At 30.1% G+C, this 24,184-nt stretch overlaps 2 protein-coding genes across 2 annotated transcripts; one reads left to right on the top strand and one right to left on the bottom strand.

Moving 5' to 3' along the window:
* Positions 1–2,064: 2,064 nt before the first annotated feature.
* On the bottom strand, positions 2,065–10,661 carry LOC130973730 (calmodulin-binding transcription activator 4-like). Its single transcript, XM_057898366.1, has 13 exons — positions 10,367–10,661; positions 9,624–9,755; positions 9,438–9,553; positions 8,601–8,689; positions 8,286–8,331; positions 7,128–7,545; positions 6,258–6,409; positions 6,043–6,133; positions 5,730–5,944; positions 4,862–5,541; positions 3,478–4,069; positions 2,816–3,103; positions 2,065–2,595 (listed from the first exon to the last, which is right to left on the bottom strand). The coding sequence occupies exons 1-13, from the start codon at positions 10,374–10,376 to the stop codon at positions 2,479–2,481; spliced, it is 2,946 nt and encodes a 981-aa protein (XP_057754349.1). The 5' UTR covers positions 10,377–10,661; the 3' UTR covers positions 2,065–2,478.
* Positions 10,662–23,310: 12,649 nt separating this feature from the next.
* On the top strand, positions 23,311–23,945 carry LOC130977055 (uncharacterized). Its single transcript, XM_057902054.1, has one exon. The coding sequence runs from the start codon at positions 23,438–23,440 to the stop codon at positions 23,645–23,647; it is 210 nt and encodes a 69-aa protein (XP_057758037.1). The 5' UTR covers positions 23,311–23,437; the 3' UTR covers positions 23,648–23,945.
* Positions 23,946–24,184: the final 239 nt, after the last annotated feature.

Raw genomic sequence — 24,184 nt, forward strand, 5'->3', positions numbered from 1 at the left:
ACAGCAGACCGTGTACAGGGTCTCCTAGAAATACTTGGTCTCTTGGACAGTTTCTGCTTCTTGCTCCTATCTGATTTGGTGTTCTGACTGGATTTCGTGGGCTGGCTGATTTTGGTGGGCTTGGTGAGCTTGGTGGACTTCGTGAGCTTGGTGGACATGGTGGGCTTGGTGACTTTTGGGGAGTTGGTCTTCTTCACTGGTTTGGTTGTCTTGGAAGGATTGGCAGTTTTGGAGTGTGATGGTTGTGATTGCCGTGGAGATGTTCTGTTTTTTTTGGGACTGGATTTGCAAGAAGTGTTGGGTACAACCTTAGGGATAGGAGGAGCAACTATGATTGCATGAGTCTCTGTAACTGGTGGACTCACATCAGTATCTGTACCTGCATTACATCCCTCTCCACCATGATCATCCAAGTACACAACTGTGTTATCTCCCTCTAACACCTCCGGCACTGACACTGTATGCTCGAAATATATATCAATCAATCCCTCATTTGTCCTAGCACAATTCACCATCTCTCTTATCTCTTTGTCACTGTTTACATTTCTCAACCCCTTCTCCAAACATTTTCCAGGAACATGCCACCAGCACTGTTTAATGTCATTGTACCCAAGCTCCTTATGGTAGTTCCGTATGTAGAACACATCCAGAGTATCAGTGTCTAGATCACCTAACCAGGCCTTATTGTCCGGAGAATATATCATAATTCCTTCTGCATTTTTTTTTGAAGTCACCCCCATGATGAAACATGATGTCCAACTTCTCCTCCATCTGCAAGAAATTTAAAATTTTTACAATACATAGGGAGAATTTGAAAGCCTACTCATGCATTAAAAAGGAAAAATAATCACCACAAGAAAATATTTTTTTCCAAACCTCCATACTTCTCCCTGTTTCTTCCATGTTTCATTCGGGTATTACAGCAACCCCACAAACCCCAACCAAGATTCAAACCCTAGACACTACAATGACACCAAAACTCCAGAACCTCAACAACACTGACCAATGCTATCATCAACCAACACTATATTCAAAATTCAAAATAATAAAAAAAAAGGTTACCTTGAGTCCGATCACAACGTCAGAACCTCGTCTTTGTGGTGAAGGAAGGGAAGGAAAGAGCAACAACAACTTCTGATCAGATGACTTCTTCTCTCAAATTTTTGTTAACCCAGCACATACAACCCTACGGCTACACCATTGTTGGGGAGATGAAGAAGAACTCAGAGGGTGGAAGAAGAAGAGACGAAGTGTTTGTGTTGGTGGAGAAAACTGTTTTTCATATTAAGTAACACCTATACGGCGTCGTTTTTGGCTTCCAAGGGCGCCAAACCCAAAACGACGTCGTTTTGGACATGTCCCACGTGGCAATCCTAGGCCACGTCAGCGCTCCGGTGATGAGTCATCACCTGAAATATGGCCAGGGACTAGTTTAAGTGCTCGGAGCTCTATCTGGAGGACTACAATAGGAAAATCGGGATCTTAAGGATTACTATGAGTAATTGCGTGAATCTCAGGGACTACTATGGGTATTTACTCGTGAGTTCACTGATCTGCTTAAGATTAACTTTTAGCCTGTCGAACTAAGAATACCGTAAACAAAAAAAATTTAAATATTTTTTACTAGTAATAAAATATTCAATTAAAGAACTAACAAAATATAAAATAATATTAAATTAAATAAATATAAAATTATTCAACTTTTAAAAAATAAGATTAATGAAAGAAAAAAATAAATTATATTTTTTATTAATATTTCTGTATCTTTCCTTATCAGAATACAAAATACAATACAAAATATACTAATTTAATATTTTTAGATATAATATCAAAATCGCCGGCTACGTTTCAACACCTAATGAATGATGTGTTTTGGCCACATTCGTGAAAATTTGTGCTGGTATTTTTTTATGATATATTGGTCTAACCCGAGACACATGTTTCATCTTCCACTTGATGTATGCACCATCATCTTGAAAGATGTTCAAAGATGTTGCGATGATTTTTGATCTCCCCACAAATGGTTTAACAATTACAAGACCAACAGAAACCATGCATTAATAATTGATTCATAAATCATAACCACTGTTACTCTCGAATAGAATAATACAAGAGCTCCAATGCTCTTTTTAACTTTAAAATCCTAGGAGAAGTCAACAATGATGCATGTCCTTGAGTCCTTCAAAGCAAACCATTCCATGATCCAACATTGGAGGACTTTCTTGCCTACAAATGAAAGCATATCTAAGTTGCCAAGTAACACTTCTCAACAGAAATTAGAACCCTATTCCACCTAAATTCAAGACCATTTTATACCTATAAAGTTCCAAACATTATCAACTTTACCACTGTACAACCTAGATTTATTTACAGGCTAAAATCTCACGCTTGTTCTACACCATTAAATACACAAGACACCATACAAACGGTGAAGCCAGAAACTGAACCACCAAAAGAGATCAAGAATTAGGAGGGCTGCTAGAGTGTCTCCCAGCCCCCGGGAATTTGAAAGAGTTCATCATCATCATCTATATTTGATGTGTCCCCTACAGACGTCGTTAATGGCGCTTCATCATTCATGCTACCAAGTTCAGCCTGTACAAGAAGAAATATGTTATGCATTTCCCACAACAGAAGCATGCTAACTCTGCATGCTTAGTGAGTTCATGTTTATCTTATTGGCATAACTAGGAAGATAACAGACATATTGGTAAGAAATGGCCTCATATCCTACAAAGGATGCAGGTTTTATTCCTGTGGGCCAATTTGGATCCAAGTCTCTAATTATTCACTTTTCTGATCTTAGCCAAGTTACCTTAGCTTCACGATACATCTCAAGCATGCGGCGATATTGTTGACGGGCACCATTAGAATGGACCATGGACAGCACCCGTGAAAAAGCTTTTTCAATTGCTACATGCACTTTCTGCTTCCTGAACACCTTGAGAAAATCATCATCGTCATTTTCATCAATTGAGTCTTGTCGGTAACCTCGTAGACCAGCTCCTTTTCTCCGCCATCGTAGCACTACCTTCTCCAAGACTCCAACTGCCCATACTATTATCTTGTATTGCTTCCGAACCTGGTAACCCCTCACATGAGCCTGCCCAAATAAATATGGAACGAGGTTAACAATAAATTCATCTTGCAGTTTGATTAATGTAGGTGCATGTCTAGCCTACCTATATATTTTTTTGTTTGTTTAATGAACAATTTGCCCCAACTTTTCAAAGTATCTAAACAAGGTGGTTACGTCCTGAAGATATCTTCATGCGAATATGGTATCACGAACTGTTAGATAGTTTAGAGTTCAGACATCATATTTAATCAAACATGTCAAACCATCTAAAGGTTTACAATACCAAATTCACATGAAGATGTCTTCATGGAAGTAGCCACCAAATGTTAAGTTAATGTCCAGGTACAGAGTTCTCAGCTCAATTTGTCTGAGAAAACAGTCACGGTAACACGCATTACCTGTATCTTCACTACTTTTTGGCGCAGTGCTAAGAAATCTTTGCGACCTTTCCAACCTCGATATTTCTTCTGAATTGATAAAGCAGCTGCATTGTAATCACGAAGCCTCCCAAAGCTATGATTTAACCTGGGAGAAAGCTCTAGAATGTTACCAATGCCATCAGCATCGATATCATACCCATCTAGACTAGCAGCAGCGGCAGCGGCTGCTGCAGCAGCTTCCCTCTCCCTCCGTTTTTTGAAAGAATGAGCACGAAATGCAGCCTGTATCCGAGCAGCAGCCAGAGCAGCATTTCTGACAGCAGCCAGTGAAACCCCATCAGCTGCGAATCCAATATTTTCTTTTGAGACATGATTGATGGTTAACTCTGCTTCAATCTCAGCAGTATCTTTAGCAATCTCACACTCTTTCAAGGTGAGAGATGAAAGATGGCTAGTCAGAGCTACTTCTGAAAGATAACCGGCCAGTCCCTTATGGCCATTGCTGGCAGCAATAGCTGCAGCAGTTTTCCCATCTGGGTCTGCAGCTGTTGGATCAGTTACTGCTCCAGCATATGCACCAGCAGCAATAAGTGAAGCAACCATTTTTTCCCTATCATAAATGTTTCAGAAACACAACATAAAGATCACTTGGAATGGAACAGATAATTTGTCAAGGCTTCTAAAGCAAGACTTTCATTGTTTAATCTAGATATGAACATACTGCAATGGGTATCTGAGAAAGTATCAACATCAGCTGCAATAAAAAGTAGAGAAAGGCAAACGAAACCTTAATTTTGAATGTCCTTTCCACAAAGTTTGGTGTTTAACAGATCACAATGACATTGTTTACTCAATATATCTGACTTCAATCAAGCATTTGCTTTCACTGATACGGTTTTACTATGATTGAAGCTCACCTAATAATTTATGAAATGCGAATCAATCCTACTACATGTGATTATTTTACGCTCATGCAGTTTACCATCTGACTAGATATTACATACAGCCAGATAGCTATAGGTCGAGTCTTTTCACTTCAATTTTTTTCAAAAAAAAAAAAAAGATACTGATATAGTTCAGTATTGTACGTGTTTTATTTGTTTATGTATACTATTGTCTCTGTAAACCTTAAACTGATTTTAGACATGACCCCAAAAAATGGATCGTATTGTTTGGCATTTATTCAGTGATTTATGGCATCTTAATAGAAAAGAGAAATTCCTCTGTTTCTCCTTTCATGTGACCTCTCCTTATATTTGTATTGTGTTTCCCAAAGCAAGCCACAGATGCCTATAAGCATTTTTGTCAAACACAGATGATCTAAAACTTTTGCTTACCAAATCAACATCTAAACTCCAATAATAATAATAATAATAGCAAGCACTATGGACTGTTCTATTACCTTCCAAACCGTGCAGCCCAATGAAGGGCAGTCCACCCCCTGATGTCACGAAAATTTATGTTCACACCACAACTGAGAATAGGGATCAAGGCCCACTCATAACCCAATCCAGCAACCATGTGTATAATCCCCTGCTCTTTCTTGGACAAAGGGCAGCCGGTTGCTTCATCTATTTCCCAGGATTTGCCAGAAAGCCACAGCTGTAGCCTATCCTTCAGCAGCTCTTCAAGAAGCCAATCAATAGTACCTGATGAAGTTCCACTGCCTACTAGAAGAGCCTCTATCACATGGCTCCATGAATCATCATCTGCTTTCTGTTCCACTGGAAGATGATATACAGGTTCCATGTTGTCATTCTTTTTAGTTGGAGGAGAAAGGAGCATCTGTGCAAATGTAACAAGTAATAACAGCTCGTCTTGGCTTCTAGCAGTTTCTGTTTCCATTGAGTTACAACGAGTGCAACTATTAGTCTTATTGCGAAACTCAAACTCTCGAAATTCACTGCAGGACTCCCGATTTCCAGAAGTAACGCACAGAGTAACCTTTCCAGGAAGGTGGGGGGGAGCTTCACAACAAATAACACCATCCTGAATTATCTCAGCAGGCACTTCAATATCACCAAACATACAAGCCCAGGTAGAATTTGAGGGAAGACAGAGAAATGACCCAATAATGACCACCTATGCATAGAAATTGGATGTTTACTATTCAAATTTTGGACAAAACTGTTAGTACCACTCATATCATCCTAAGATAAGGGAATATAGATCAAAAGGCATAAAACTTCCGCCATTCAGAAGATCATTCAATCATGCATTCACAAATCGTTACATATGGTATATTAATAATAAGAATTGAAAGCACAAACCTTTGAAGTCTCTGTGGCATAACACCACTCTGGGAAGATTCTCCTAATTGTGAATTTTTGTTTCTGTGAAATAGTCAGGCATGAATCTGCATCCAGAGGTGGTGGAATTTGGATTTGATGAAACAATGTCGCATAGTCAGAACTAAGTTCTTCAGCTTCAACCGGTAAATACAGAGGAAATTTGGTTCCACCATCTTGAGGACAAGAGAAGACAGCTGGTGACATGAGAAGTGTATCAGAGTTCAAATGTTTTAACTTTCATCATATGCAGAAAAGAACATTTTTAAGTCATTGACGATAAAGTAAATCATACAGTTTTCAGCATTAATACTGTTGGAGTTTATCCACTGACTGTTTTCTTGACTGTCAATCAGTACACCTCGTGAAGAATGTAGGGAGCTATCCTGTTTTTGAGTGTTGAAATTTTAGTTGAGCTAGTTGTAAAAATAAAAATATGCATAGCATTTAATGAAAATAGTGAATTGACACAAAATATTAACAAGTGAAATATGTCATAGTACTACTAACATTTCCATATGCCTCATATGCCTGTTGCTCTGGTAAATTGGTCAAGCTTGCAGGCTTACACGACTCAAGCACCTCTGTCCAAGATAAGGCATTTTCATTTGCATCTGGGCGATCACAGTTTAATAGTTGATTATAATTTTTACCATTGTCACCTACAGAAAAATATACACCTTTTACGAGCCTTTCTTTTTGACGTTTAATTACACATAAGTAATAAAAAGAGAAAATAAAATAAAATAAAAAAGATAACAGATGAATCAAGACCAGATATATAGGTTAGGAATATTTTGACTAACTTTCATCGGTACAATTCTGAAGCTGATCCTATTAACCACAATAATTTCTTGGATAATCCCTTTGGCTACAACCAATGTATCAAGACGAAACACATTTTATTTTTGTTATTTGGACGACACACTACATGTGCTTAACCAAACACCCAATATGCATTTTTCAGAGGCAGACAAAATATCTAATGCAACACTTCCTTTCTTCACTTTTTTTCTTAACCACAAAAGGAAGAGAAACTACTTTTTCATATATAGCAAAATATAAGGAGTTCCACACAATAATTTCTTGAGCTCCTACTCGAGTGATTCCAGATAAATGAAACTTAATTGGGGTACCAAGAAGATTACTGGCTTTTAAAAATGAAAATCATGGATAACTCAATGCAGATATGCTACAAATATAACACAAAGACCTTAGCAAATTTAGCACTGTGAAGGGACAATGCTTCCAGTGGAAGACAGATAACACCTATAACGACCATGTCAAAACACAATATCAAGTAAAAAGCACAACAAAGAGATAACTTAAATAAATCATTGATTTAAAGAATTCTCAGAGGCTCAAGTTTGTTTACGTTACCTTGTCTTCCATTGCATTCATAAGCGGCTTGTCCATAATCATTTGGCACAGTGAAAGCTGCAGATTTATGCTTGTACATCACTCTTTCATCATGCTGAGGGTTCAAATCATGTAAACTCTCAGGCTCATTGTATGTGGGAGAAATTTCTTCACAGTTCTCCTTTTCCAAACTTAACTGTTGCTTCAATTGGCGCAAGACTGCATCTGTTTTATCTAACTGATCCATTCCATTGTTTCTGATGATATTAGAGGTAACTTCCATAGACTCAGGACTGGAGAAATTCTGAGAAGGTTCACATGAATCACCAAACACGGATATTGTCCCTGGGTCAAGCGTAGTACGTGAGCTTCGATTCTGACTAAATTCAGGAGAGGAGCCCCCAGACAATGGTGGGATAGGTCCAGAACCTGAGTTCCCCTGCAACATGAGTATAGTCAGTAATGTCAAACTCGAAGTTCCGCAGTACAGATCTTCTACTATGCCATGATGAATGCGATACTTACCATTTACGTCTCCCAATTCGGATTCATAATATTTAAGTTAACATTCAAGTGAGGTATCACTTATGGCAATTAGCAATCATAAATGAATTGAAAATATACCTTCATTTGGGCTACTACTTAGGAAAATTATAAATGAATTGTTCCAAAAACGATAAATTAGAAGAAATAATAAAAATAACCAACAATCTTCAGTTACATCAGTCGTCATTATATGAGAGAGTTCAACAACAAAGCTTCATGAGTGATTCTAGTAACTTGAGCATGGCTATCCAGAGTGAATCTAATCATAAAATTATTAATTGGCATGTATCTAGGCGTTGTAAGAAAAGTTGTAGTTAGAAAGCAATGTAGCCCAGCAGGAAGAAAAGAATATTTTGGAAATAGGCTATAAACAGATTTTAAAGACGAGACAAAACTAGGTCAGATTCATCACACCCTAGCTTTGTGTGTTTGAATACAAGTAATAATGAAAAAATACAAAATGGAAGGATACTGCATAGAAATACCACACAAAATTAAAATTTCATAAAACATAATAAATTTTTAAATTTAAGAGTTCAAAGTTAGCATTGAAAACGGAGAAAGTGCTTTGCATGTTCTAACAAGCTGAAAGTTCAATTGTTACGTTTGTCTGATTTCGTGCTAAACACTCACCTCCTTTGTTTCTCTGTAATGCACAAGAACAATATGCTCATATGCCCTGTCAAGGAACAACAGTGTATGAGAAAATATGAACACCTGTAACAAAAGCAAAAACAAAAAAAAAAAAACAAATAGATCCTAAGATCAGTCATGCCTAATGAAGGTTGATTTAGGTTTTGAAGTCAACATAATTTTATCATGTATTTTCTTCAGCATGAGCTTTTCCCTAAACTTACACCTTTTTTTTTGTCAGTTTTAAAATATACAACCTGTTGTAAACTTAATAGTTTAAAGGATATTTAGTGAGCTGAACTATAATTCACTTACGGATCCAGTATCCAGTAGCTCCTCCTCTGGAAACTACGGTTCTCCTCTCCATGTGCATAGTAACAATTTAGTATTTCAACGTTTCCAATCTAGTCACGCAGAATAGTAATCACTTGGGTTAAGGAAATCAACATAGAATTCCAACACAAAACAAATGATGGCACAAAGGGTGATACATAGCAACCATAAATGAATTACAATGAAAATGAATAATGCTCAATAACAGTGAACCTATGCATCTCATTCCTCTATTACATCCTCATGCACATAAAAGTGCTTGAACAAATATCCTTTCAAAAAGAATTATGTCATTCAAAAGAATTACGGAAGCAATTAATGGTGCAGATATGATCCAGAAATGGAATTGAAAACAAAAATCATGAGAATCTTTAATTATTTTCAAATGATACATTGGTTGACCATGCTTGAGACATCTTTTTAAGTTTATATTTCCCTTTAATAATTTAGTAATGCTGTCAAATTCAGTCCCTTATACATGTTTATGTACTGCAATTTTCATTATTTAGAACTACCACAAAAATTTGAGCGTCTTGTATTAAGCAACAAAATGTACAAAATCAGAAGATCATACAGACCAAGACAATACAACAAAAATGTCAAAATTAAGTACCACTAAGCTCAAATTTGAAAAGGAAGGAAAGATCTCAGTCTAAATTTATTTCCAATATTACAAATTATATCATTACATGTTGGGGCAGTACGATAAGACGCATAAATATCAATAAACAACCAAGGAATTCCTTTCTTTTTTTTTTACTTTAATATTTTGATTAAGCCCCTTTTTGGAATTCAAATGATCATACACTTCTAGTTTACCTTAAGCCGTTCATGTGCTTCTCCCACAGTTCTTCCATCCCTTTTCTTCCGCCAATTATAACCGTCTTTACGGAAGAAACGCATGATTCTTCTATTAAACAGAAACAAGGATCCACCTGTTAAGAAAAATCAATTAGCAACATTGATGTGATTTTTGTGTTTCATGGACAAGAACATGGACATTACTTGTTGGCTTTTGAGGGGGAATATTTGTGAACTTGCACTGGTCATGATTCCGCAAAATGTATAGCACTTCCACCGGCTTCAGCCATCTTCTCTTAGCTTCCTGGTACAGATCATCGATGTTGTACTCAAAACCTGCCATCACATGTAAAAAATTCCAACTTATTCCTTCCTTTCTTCCTTTCCACACAAGAATAATTTGACAAGACTATCAAACATAACTATGAATATTCAATAGGAACTCAACTGTCCTCTCACTGTACTATTAGTGCCAATTATTCCATTTGATTCAAGGATCAACATCCATTCTAAAAGTAAGATATGCTAAGTTCTTAAGGGGTTGTTTGTGGAATCCAAAGGGAAACGAGCTTGTAGTGTTAAATTTTGAATTTTTACACTACAAAACACTTCTTTCCCCTCCCCTCCCCTTCCCTCCAAAATCTCAACTCTTAAACAAGGGGCTTGTAGTGTAAAAATTCAAAACCTATCTATCTATCTATCTAATCATTGTACTAAACCAACCAATTATTCACAACATTTTCTCAAATTACCTAAAATAATACTAATAATAATAATAATAATCATCCTATGAGTGCTATAATTTGGCTTGAGACTCCCAAACCTACGTAGTCCCGAAAAGTCAGCGCTTACGACTCAACAGTCAACACACGAATTTGCACACGCGCCAAGGAAGCAAGTGAAACTGAAACTGAAACTGAAACTGAAAATGAAAAAGAATGGCTTACCCGGTGGCATAGTAACTTATCGCGAAGGGAGAAACAGCAATTAGAATCTGAGAAATCGCATTCCCAATTCAAAAATCTAAAGAAGAACGAATCACTTGTTTATTCTTAACTTGTGAGCATAAGAAACTACACGCTTGTTTAAAACGGGGGGTAAATTTTGGCGTGCTGGAGTTCTAAACGCGTTGGTTCGATTCTGGTTTCTGAGCGTTGAATTTGAAGGAAGAAGAAATAAGACTGGAGAGTGAAGACTCGAAAAGATGATCCATCTTTCTCTTTTTGTGTCCCTCACACTTGAGGTGGCGCACTCACACTCACTCATTCTTGCGACAATGTCTGTTACAGTGACACGCATCACTCACGCCGTCTCATTCATGTCAGTCGACTTCACGTCAAGTTGATAGTTGAGAATTATTAGATAATTTAATTGATTTGACTAAATTTTTATCTAATCCCTTTTGACTATTAATTTCACGTAAAATTGACTATACCTAAATTTCTGACATTTTTATTCTTTTTTTTCTTTTTCTCAAAAAAATTTATTATTTAATTAATATAAATATTAGATTATTTTTAATTTTATTAAATTACGTGTATAAATTTTAAAAAATATTAGTACTAATTGTACTAATTTACATATATAAAAATTTAATAAATATAGATACAAATTGTTATTATTCTTTGTCTCATTATTTTCTCTCTCTCATTTGAGTCATTTTTTTTTTTCAGATAAACATACCGAATAAATAAAATAAAAAATGACAGACTTTCATATTTATTCTTTTAATGTAATAAAAAAAACTATTTAATTTTAGTTATTTATAATTTAAAAAATAAATATTATTTTATTTGTTGTCGCCTTTCAAATAAAAGTTATTTTTTATGTTGAGTAAAATTTGAAAATGGAAGTTTTGGGTACCAAACTCAATGACTTCTCTCAAAAAATAATGATGGTGATTTTGAGTTAGTTCTTATGAAAAGTTAAGAATAAAATTATTTTTGATAATATATCAACTAATGTAAAAGAGATAATGGTATCGACTTTAAAACTGTAAGAAAAGTTTTAACAAATTTCCAATTTTTAATTGATGAACATTTTATTTTTTTTATTTTTTATTAAATTATTATATCATGTTATTTTTTATAATAGAGTATTAAATATCTTTCGTTTCTTTTATTTGTTCCATATATAAATACTTATATATTTTTTTTCATTTCAATTTTCATAAATAAAATTATCTGAGTTTAAAAAAATATATATTTTTATAACTTTTATAGTTTGATTTTTACTGAATTTGGGAAGAACTAGTATGAATTTAGGTAAGATTTCATTTTATGGGGTCAATGTCAGGGGGCCAAAAGAGGAGGAAAAAAAATTCAGCTTGAATGGAATACAACCATTTTGGTGTATCCCAAAACTCTCCTCTTTCGAATTTAAATTTTAACCTAACTCTTTATAAGATAAAAAAAAAGAATACTAAATTACTAATAGTAAAACTGTAAAAGTAACATTTTGCATTTAGTTAAAATTATTTATTATTCTGTATAAATACTGAAAATCAGCCATATATGTAAAAATATAAACTTATATGAAAACAAAAATGTCACATATTAGTATCTATAATCAGATTTCATAAATAATAAAATCAAAATTTATAAATCATATAAGCAAACTTTATTTATGACTTAAATATGGTTAAACGTACAAAATATATACAATTATGAGCTAGTAGTTATTTTTTGTATTCATAAAATTTTTAATTATTTGTATTGTGGAAAACTGTGATTACGCTATTCTAAAATATTTTTATTTTTTTAATTAATTATTCGACATAAAAAATATATAAAACATATATATATGTAATGATTAATTTCCTGTCTTCATAAAGTAACTTTTTAAAACTATTTGATGTATTATTCTAACTTTGACTTTTTAATTTATTCATATAATTAAAATAAAACAATTATTTAAAATTAAAAATTGTAATAATATTCAAAGAATTTTAGTACCGATTGAGATAGTATATAATTGAGTAGCCAAGAAATTTCGTGTGAACTCATAACAGCACAAAACGACCGAATCACCGAGAGAATATATGTCCATGGGCCCTCCCTCCTTAATTGAATACTTTTTTATTATTATTATTATTATTATTATTACTATTATTATTATTGTTATTATTATTATCTCTAGCAGAGAGTATTTGGACTTTTTAAAAAAAATCTCACTAGGGAGCAATAGAGTATTTATATAAAGCTGTTTATTTGATTCAATATGAATTGAAAAATAAATATTTAAGATAAAATACTATTAATTTATCAAACACAATACATTCATATATACTATTAAGAATAACCATCTGGGTATAAGGGATAATAAACATCTGATATCCTACTGAATCGAAAATCTAATTTAAAATACTTGAAAGTGATCACACAAATTAACTCCCATTATACGCATTGTACGGCACATGTATTGACTCCCTATACTTTCTCTTTAGAAAAAATATTTTATTTATCAAAGAATTCCACTAAGGAGCTAATGGAGTATCCAGAGTAAAATACTATATAATTGACTATTTATTTGGCCTAATATGAGTTAAAAAATGAATATTTAAAGTAAAATATTACTAATTTTTCAAACATAATACATCCATACTATCTAAAATAACCATCTAAATACTAAGAATAATAAATATCTGATATCCTACTAAATTGAATATCTCTAAATCTCTATTATACACATTGTATATATACTGTGTTAGCTTCCTATACTTTCTCTTTATTGAATTCTGTCAAGATGGCAAAAGTTACGCTTATAGAGAGAGAAAATAAATTCTTTTTATAGTTATTTTTTATTATTTTATTGTTATTCAAAGTGTGAATTCTATCTTCTTCAATTTCTCTTTCAACCTATAAAATAAAAGATTTATAAACTTACATTTTTACCGTATAATTCACCTATATATTATAAAATTATGGGACTATTTATTGTCATTGCTTCTTACATCTATTGATAACACATATCTATAGGAGAGACATAGAAAGATTACTGCTTAGGATTGGATTAAAATATTGATCAGATACCCACATACACATTGATCTTCATACCAAATTTACAGTTAGTTAGTCTGAGAAGTACTTTTACCATTCTCATCAACATGGAAGATTTGCAATGAGTGCATGAGAGTTGTTATGGATTTAGCATTTTTCATATAAACTTCTTCAGAAGCTCTAGTAATTCTAGGACTAATTAATGGATGTAGATGCCCTTCTTACTTTACCTGATCTGAAGTTCAATAAAGAACTTTAGTTCTCCCATCATACTCTTCTCGAACACACCTTTCATCTGTTCAACAAGTGTGTGCATAGAAAATTCTCAGTTGTTTTAAAAAGATGTCTGTTAGAAAATTATAATTTTTTAATTTATTTATGGATAATATATATAATTAATTATAATTATATTAACTATTTTATATAATATAATTTATATAGGTGATCTCATTTATTATTATAGATGCTAATAGAATAAGTTATTATTACTTTTGATTTAAAATTAAATGAGAATAAAATTAAAGATATTATTTTTATTTGGATTTTAGAGTTTAATAGGAGTCACACTCAAATATAAATGGTAATTCGGAATTTTGGTTTCCAACATAGCAAAGTCGTCTTCATAATTCTTTTCTCATTAGAGAAATTACAATTCAGTCCTATTAAGGATAAAGAAGACTTTGATTTAGGAAGATAAAAAAAATCAAACTCTTCTAATTATAATTAGGAATTCAGATACACTTTCACATTCAAGTATTTTTTTTAATGATTTAATATAAATGATTTTGAGGTTAAAAAATTCTATAAGAATTTCAACAAATGATATCAAAGCCATCCATAATTAAATAATTGAGAGATATATTCAATTTATCTTAATTAATATTTGATGTTGTAAATTTTGGATTTACGAATCATTTATTTTCAAACGATTGGTGTCTTTGTATTTATGGATTTAGTTAGATTTTCAATTAATTAAAATTCTTTCTTTTTCATTATCTTTCGGATAAAATTTATTAGTATGAATCAACTATAATAATGCATTGTGAATAACGGATAATTCCATAAATATAATGAGATACAAGATGACAGGTTATCAATAATGCGTATATGATTTATTTATCCATCGGGTAAATTTTTTTATCATATAAAAGACTAATAACTGATATATATAATATAACTTCATTAAAAATTGGTATATATTTTTGTATTATCTTGTGTAACATTAATTTTTGCGGTATCATAAAAAAGGGTAATAATTTTATTCTTTGGAAACATCATGAATTAAATTTTTTTTCATATAATATAAGGATTTACTTCATATGTTTTTTTTTGTCTGTATAAATATTCATTGAAAGTCCCTTATGTATACGAATATGAATTCAGATATTGTTGTGTTAAAATAAATAAATAAATTTTACTATAATCACAATAACATAAATATTAATTCATGATTTTTTTTTGTTATATAAGAGAATTGTTGTGACTTCTTTATTATTTGAATCCTTTTATTGTGGATTCAATTTTTTATGTTAAATAAAAAAAAACAATTGATCAATAATAAAGACTTACATGTAATAATAATTTTGTATGTGCATTTGTGATAATAGACATATAATACTTATTTAGTTTCATGTGAATAATAAATTTATTCAAATATAGACTTATTATTTGACAAGATTTATATCAATGTTTGATTACTGTATTAAAAATACTATTTACAAATGAATATTTTTATTTAAAGATTAAATATTAATGTTGTGCTAGGTATTTATGATAGACTCGCCATTATATGAATTTTATTCATATAATATGTAACTTGTGTGAATATATTATTTTGCTTTAAGGTTATATCTACTAATATTAGTCTATTTGTTAAATAGAATTTTTTTAAATTAAAAAAAATTTCCATCATTAGTAACTTATATTTCATCAAATTATTCTCTCATTATTTTTTGAGATAAATGTAATTGATGACTTATTTTAGTTTAGTGGAAGCAAGTATATTTTAACTATTATTGTATATCAGTGGCATGCAGAATTGTAAATAAAGTTATATACTCAACTCTATGGAAGACAAATATAATTTCATTAGGTGTCTCAAAAAAGTTATAAAGCTCAAACGTGCATAAAGTTTATTATGCTTTCGCAGTAGTGTGAGAGATAACAAATTTCTACACTTACAGTTATTGTATACTTTATTGGTATCTTTGGCAAATATTTGAGTAAGTTAAGAATGGATCACTAAATAGTAGAGAAACAAATTTTTTTATAGCAAAATATTATATGTTTACACATATGAAATCAGAAATTAAAGTTATAGATCATTTAGTATTCAAATTTTGACTTTGTTAGACGTCAAGGTAATTATGATCTATTGCAGGTATATTCACATGCTTATTGGAAGAGTTCTTTAAAAAAGTGTTGAAAAAATATTTATTACTTTTTCCACTAAAACATACTTGAATATAAAACACGTTTTGAAGCATCTAATTAAGTAGCTACAAACACGTGTCACAAATTATAAAAATATATTTGAAAGATCACTTGAGTTATTTTATGATAATGTGTTAGTAGTATAATATTTTAAATTGTTATTAAATACGAGAGTTCAAAATGTTTAAGTGTCTAATGAGCAAATTAGCACAAACTCCATAAATACATGTATATTTAGTTTATAATAAGAAACAAACATCCAAGATCTTTCGTCTAGATACTATTCATTTGGGTGTCATATCATTTTATGATATATTGTTGCAGTGACAGTGTGCATTTATATGCTCATACTATTTAGACAAATTTATAAATATAGATATTTTTGCAGAAATAAAGAATTAAGTTTTGTTTTCGCTCTGACTCACGATTTCAAAAAGTTTATTAAAATTAGACTAGTTGAAAATAAGCATGTATGAGATCATTTTCACATGTAATTTCTGAATTTTCTCATCCAAATTTGATTTATTTATATTAGTATGGTGATCATCATGGTTTCGTCGCAACATTGATGTGATAAAAATTGCGGTAATTTCATAACTGATATATGAGATGAAGCAGATTGTTAAAGTAATCAAAGAAATAGCATTCAGATGCACGCATTAACTATTTCATATTATATGACTTATATAGATGATCTCATTTAGTGTTATAAATGCTAATAGAATAAATGATTATTTTTTTGATTTGGAATTAAATGAGAATAAAACCAACGATACTATTTTTATTTAGATTTTAGAGTTTAATGAATGTCACACTCAAATATAAATAACAGTTTAGAGTTTTGGTCCCTAACATATCAAAATTGTCTCCATAAGAAGAGTTTTCAGCCCTATTTAATTGAGAAAAAAAAAATCAAACTTAGCTTTTTTAATCATACTTATAAATTTAGGTATGCTTTTTTATTCAAATATTTTTTTTAATAATTTAACATAGATGGTCTTAAAACTAAAAAATTCTAAGAAAATTTTAACAAAATGTCATCAACGTATACATCAGTTTTGTGAGTTTTATCACATAATTTGGATTTTTTTTGTCTTTATTGAAGTCAAAAAACTATGTTCTTGTAATTTCTACATCTCAAATTTTTCTTTATTCTTTTCTTCCTCTGATATATTTGAGGCACTGATTGTGATAGATTCAAAGGTGAAGACTTATTTCCAAGTGCATGTTTAAAATCCGGAGATTATTCAAATCGTCTTTAATTTCTTTTAGATTTTTTTTTAAGGTGTCGTTGCTCAGCTCTTTTAACTTTACGTGGATGATTTGTTTCACACACAAAGTCTTTTTATTGTATATTATATAAGTTTTAGAGGCTTGTGATGAATATTCTAAAAATATACCATCATCTGATTTAGAATCAATTTTTTGAAATTTATCCCTTATATTAAGGATAAATCGATGTGATCCAAAACTGTGAAAGTAAAAATTACGGTGGAAATTCAGGTACAGTCGACTTCACGTGAAGTAGATACCTGAGAGTCGTTAAATGATTTAATTGATTTGACTAAATCTTTATCTAACGACTCGTAAATATCAATTTTACGTGAAGTCAGACTTCACTTGAGTTTTTACCAAAAAATATATACACGAATCCATTTACCATAATCTAATCTATATATAACTTTTTATTTATTTATGTAAAAAACTGCGAATTTAATTATTCTTCCTCCGGTGTTTTCCACGATGAGAATCGAGATTAATTACCATATAAACATGAATTTTATGAATATGTTAAAGTTTTGGTGGTTGTGAGCTTGAACTCTTCTTCATCTATTATTTATTTATTTATTTATTTATTTATTTATTTATTCATTGTCGCAAGTGTAGTGACATCCGTGCGTGTTTTGTGCATAGAATGCAATAAGTCAACACTAAAGAACAAAGATCCAACTTGTGTAAAATGTGTGCAACTGTTTTCTTTTAAGGGTGGTTTAAATTTGAAAATAAGAGGTTACATTTCATCTTCATCAATAGAGTCAACATTAGTTGCTACAGTTATTAAATTTAATTTTTCTTCTGACTTAATATTCATTTTGATAGATAATCTATACTTAAATTTTTATAAGTTTTTACATAACTTGAAAGCATGTTTTAATTTGAGTAAGATTTTGGATAGGAGAAATTTTTGCGCCAGCAATTTTTTAAAAAGTTAGTCGACATTTAATCATAAAATAATTGAATGATCTCGTACCATTAGATTTAATCTCACACCATTAAAAATACTATTGATTGCCAATTGATGATTACAAAACACCAAAATTATTAACCCCTTAGCACTCCTCTTTTGACCGCATTAAATTTATCTAAATTTAGATTTTAAAAAAAAAATGTAATTATAACTAATTTTTACTTCATTATTAGATGATTTCTTTTCTTAGTGTAACATTTTATAAATTAAAGCTCACAACTGGAATAAGTTTATATCTTATCAATTACCTTTGCAAACGTTTAATGTTAATAAAAAGAGAAAAATATTGTTTTAGGCTGTCTTAATTTTATCTTTAATGTTTTAAATATTTTATTTTATTTTATTTTCGTCTTTTACTCAAAATTAACTTTATTTTCTTAAATTATTATAACTACCATTATGATCACTATAATTACAATTTTTTTACTATTAGAATATCTTGTAGTGACACCAAAAAATCTAATTTATACTGTTTGAAATAAGTTCTGAATATTCATTACTTGTGTTATGTAAATAACCATTGGTTAAAATAACAAAAAAAATTATGTACACACAGAAAATAATCATTGATTAAATAATTATGTTATATATAAATATATATTATTTAAATAATTATTAATATATATTTTATATTTACAATATTTTTATATAAATAGCTGATTTAATAGTTAATTTTTTATATAATTACTAAAAGAATTACGTCGTTATTTGTGGATTTAATTGTGTTGACCAAATTAAAAGCTTAAATAATTTTCATTTGTAAATTTTTAATCAGTATCCCAACAATAGTCTACAAATTAATGCACAACTAATATCGTATTAGATATTAATACCAAAACCTTGTATTCCAGTTCAAGAGGGATAGATAGAGGAGTTAGAAAATAGAAAGTCTTAAAACCAGAACATTTGGAAATAGTTTAGGACTTTTGGGTCGTTAAGAGTGATAATGGGTAGGATAAGATAAGATTTAGGGTTAATTTTAATTTTATTTTTAAATTGAGAATATCTCAATTCTAATTCTATTTATTTTTAATCTGCGAATATATTCGATTTTATCTGTGAATTATAAAAAAGATGTAATTTTATTATATAAGTTGATAATTTAACATATAACTGATTTTTAGGTAAAAATATTATTAAATTATTAATTAATGATTTTTTTTAGTAATTAAATATCTTTTGTATTTAGTGAAAGGTTTTTAGTTTAACATCATTTAAAACATATTTTTATATAAATATATAAGATGTGGGTTGATTGGGTAGGATTGAGACTCAACCCGTACTCTATCTCCAACCTATACAAGAACCTTACTTGTTGCGAATTTGGTTGATAATCTTATCCGATCGAGTAGAATCGGGTTAAGTACTCGCAGACAGAGTGCATGTTGCCACACCTATTAATGACTAATTCATTTGTTCTAAATTTAAAATTGCCACATGTCTAGTGGAAAACTATTTTATTTTGTTAGTGGGTTCAGAAACCAATTCACTAAGCCTTTAATTAATAAAATAAAATAAAATAATTTAAAAAACAAAAGAAACAATGAGTGGAAAGAGTATAGAGTTTTTTTTTTCTTCCATAGAGTTCGTGTGTACACTTCCTTTTTATACATTTTTTTTTTCTTTCTGTTTTGTTTTTCTCTCTTTTTCATTTCATGTGTCTCTGACTTTTTGTCAAATTTTTAATGTTTTTATCTATCTGTTATATCTTGTTCTGTTTCGCAAAAATGATATCGTAGGTCCCATCCCATGTGATTTTGTTCAAATGGCATGAATTAAGTTTATTTTTATATAATATTTTTTTATTTTGTTATAATTAAATTGGATTGGCCTAATAATTAATTCACTAGTATATTTAAATAAATGTTAAAAATTGAATTTTATTTTGTGTATGTAACAATCTATTGACAGATACTAAATTCTTAAATAAAAAATCGATTTATAATGGATTAATTTTTAGTCTATCAGACTAAAAATACTATAAAAAACTAAAAAAAAAATTATTTTACCATAAATACCAAAAAAATATTTTGCTACAAATTAAATTATAAATCAATAAGAGATTTTTTTTGTTTATTATTATAACAATTTTAACACTAATAAATATGTTACAATTATATACTCTGCTAATTGAGTTTTTGTCGTGAGAAAATATTGTTTTTCATCTTTATTTTTTTAGATCCTATTTTTTGCAGGAATCCTATTTTTTATTTTTCTATATTAATAATTTATATAAAAATTTTAATAAAAAATAAAAAAATTTAGAAAACATTATTATAATATACAAATAAAATATTGTTCAAGATTATAAATTTAATATTATAAAATAATACACCATAATCATAGAGAAAAAGAATTAGAGACGAGTGAAACAGCACATTGTTAATGTTATGAAAAAAAGAAATACTTTTTAAATTAAGAGTAAATTTTTTACTACATATATCATGTGAAATAATTAAAAAATATATATTAAAAATAAATTATTAAAAATATTTAAATAAATTTAATAATTCAAAATTAGTGGTACGAGATAGAAATCCTCACTTAAAGATGTGAGTGGTATTTATATTTTGAACCCAAAATTTTAGCATTAGGTCACTACATCACTAATATTTTTAAGTTTGATTTGGTAAATTTAAAAAAAAAATGTTTATATTTTTTAAAAATATATATTTTTTTGTGTTTGATAAATAAAAAAATTATATATTTATATTTATAGCTTTTGAAAAATAGAATACTTTTAAAAAAAGGCTCGTAATAGGGTTTGCGAAGAGAAGAGAGAATGAGAGGATAGAGTTTGAGAACTGAATAAGATGAATAGTGTGTTATCTCAATATTAAAAGTGTGATACATCTGTATTATTGATACAAAAAGGATATCTAAGTATTTATAGATCTATGTTAGTGAAAATAAACAAGTTGTACTTATTAATATGGGAATTATTTTGATAAAGGCGTTTAAAATATTTTTTAAATATTTTTTATTAATTAAAATTTAATATATATAATTAATTAAATCGTATTATTTTTATCAAAATTAGGTTAGACAAATTAATTTGATCAAAAAAATAGTGAATTAAATTTTGAATTAGTCTAAATTAATTTATTATTTATAAAAAGTAACTACAATACTCTTATTATAAAAATGACTAAAATATTTTTATTATTATTATTTATAAAAAAAACTATAATATCTATATAAATATAAAAAAAAGATATTTTAAACATTTTTATTTTAATAGCTCCCTGTTAATACAGCTTAACCTTTTTCCGTACAGCTATTCCTCCCAATATATATATACTATTTTTTATATTTATCGAAATTTGCAATATATGTGACAAATTTAGTGCTTTTTTCTTTTTTTAATTTTACTTTTCATATTTAGACTTTTGTTTATATATTTGTTCACTAATATCTATTTGATAGTTACTTACTATATTTATTTCATGAGATTTAACTAATACGAGAAATAATTTTAGAATCATAAAAAGAAAAACGAAAAAATTAAAAGACTCCATTTTCTCCAAATTATACTCTCTCCAATAGTTGCATTGTCATGCATGTTACAAGTTAATAATAATAATAATAATAATAATAATAATAAAATGAACTTTGCTAGAGAGATAATGAAAAATCTTGACAATATGAACAATGGACTAGTTATTTGGCCTAATAGAAGTAAAAAGTGAACACCATTTTACAAATTACCTTAAATTCAAAAACTCCCGTTCAGTTATTTCACAAAAAACAACCATCCAAACTCTAATTACAAACCGTTTTCACTCCCAAATCCTTTTTCCTCCCCAGACAGCAGTCACCTCCGACGTTCTTCACCGACCATCTAATTCTCAGCGGCGTTTTCAGCTTCAGCCCCAGTCCACCCGCCTCTCTCGCGCACGTCCATCTCCATCGCTGGCAGCCAACAGGTCGAACGGACGTCTCCTTCCTGGCGTGGGTCTCTGTGTCATCCGCCGGCAGTCCGTGTTGAGGCAAGCCTTTGTTTCGATTGCGTGTCCCTGGTGCCTAGCTTGCCGCTCTCTCCTGCGCCGGTACACAGTCTGTGGGTCGCGTCCTGCTACCACCGCCCTAGCTTCTCAGTCCGTCGCATTCGTGACAAAAAACAAATATCTGCATAACTAATAATAATAACCATCCGACTACGTATAGAGATGAACATTCGACTTTTACAAACAAAAAATAATTATCCAATTACTCACTAAAAAAACTATCTGTCTCTTGTATGTCACGGATGAAGACGCTGAAACGGTGAAACCCACCGGGGGGCTACACGACCGACGAGAGGCTGCGTGAATGATGCAACGTGCGCAAAAGGGTGCTTAGATGTTCGCGGTGGACAGGGCTGCGTCGGCTAGTGTTCTGGGCGGCAGTTGGTGTTCCTAGTGGTGACGGACCGACGAGATAGGAAGAGAATGGCAGAGAGAAAAACTCCAAAGCATTGATCTCTCACATGTAGAGAAAGAGAGATACGTAATTGTCCCTGTTAAAAATCCTTATTTTTTTAAAATTCAAAATAAAAAATTATTAAAAATAAATTAAATTAATTATCATTTGATTTTAATTTTTTTTTCACTCTATTGTTCACTAATTAAACTCATTGTCTTTCTATATTTTCTGTAACAAAATTTTTTTACCTTTATATTTTTGACTAATATTTTTAGGATATACTTAAGCTAACCAAAATAACAATAAGTAGTGATGACTATAAATTCCTTGCTTCAAAGTGACATATATAAGCGGCGGTGGTTAAAGCTCAAGAACATGGTTAATACCCTCAAGCAAGTTATTCTTAATCCAAATCTAAATCAAACATACACACACACGTGCATGCATCAGTGAATCCACAGTAGCTTAATCTTCTAAGTCTCACCCAACTTGCCCAAAATACTATTTTATTTACAACAAATTATTGCAAGTTATTCGAATAAAATTATTTCTCTTTATTTATTCAGGTGATATTATTTTTTTTAACAGAAATTAGTGTTATATTAATCTATATTCATTCTTTATTTATTTTCATATATATTAAAGATGCAATTTATCAAATCATATATTAATATATTCTATTGAGGCCCCAATACTTGCTTCACAGTTAGAATATGCTTAAACTCAAGTCACCCAACAGCAGGAAAAAATAAATAAATAACAATAGTGTAAAGTTCTATATGTAATTAAAATAAGGTAAGATAATTGAGAACCAAAAATGAATTAAAGATGTCTATATAAATAGTGTCATTGGGGTGGTCACTAATAATAATCAATACAGCAATCATAGGAATTGAATTTGAGGAAGATTATTAATTATTAATTATTAATTAAGAATGTTGAACTGGGGACCAGTGCTAGTGTCGGTGGTGCTGTTTGTGTTATTAACACCAGGGTTGTTGTTTCAGGTGCCTGGAAGATCAAGGTGTGTTGAATTTGGTAACTTTCAAACAAGTGCTGCTTCCATTCTCATTCATTCTCTTCTCTTCTTTGGTCTCGTTTGTGTTTTCCTCATCGCCATTAGAGTCCATCTCTACACCGGCTGAAAATTATTGGCTATTTTAATATTTTTATTTCATTCTTTCAGAGGAATTCATTTTATTTCCGACCATATAATAATAATTGTGGTTGGTTTAATGTTGTTTTCTTTTTAATATTATTAAGGTAAAAATTCAGATGCAGTCGATTTCATGTGAAGTTGATATCTGAGAGATGATTTGACTAATTTGACTAAATTTTCATCTAACAGCTCTCAGATATCAACTTTACATTTAGTCGACTGCAACTAAGTTTTCACTTATTATTAAGTGTTTATTCTTGTTTTTTTCCTGGAGTTTAATTTGAGTTTGGTCTAGTGAATTACCATGTATTCGGTTTTCTTATTTCAGGAGTGAATGTATTAATCTAGTAGTAATTAATTATTATTATTATTATTATTATTATTATTGTTGTTGTTGTTGTTGTAACGTACGTGCATTATTCTTGAGATATATATCTTCCATTTCTTGTAATTATTTTCTTACGCTTATTATTATGGAGATCACTTTAATAAAGACATTCAAAATATCTTTTTTTAAAGACAT

The sequence above is a fragment of the Arachis stenosperma genome, chromosome 4 (genome assembly GCF_014773155.1).
Source record: "Arachis stenosperma cultivar V10309 chromosome 4, arast.V10309.gnm1.PFL2, whole genome shotgun sequence".
Lineage (NCBI taxonomy): Eukaryota > Viridiplantae > Streptophyta > Magnoliopsida > Fabales > Fabaceae > Arachis > Arachis stenosperma.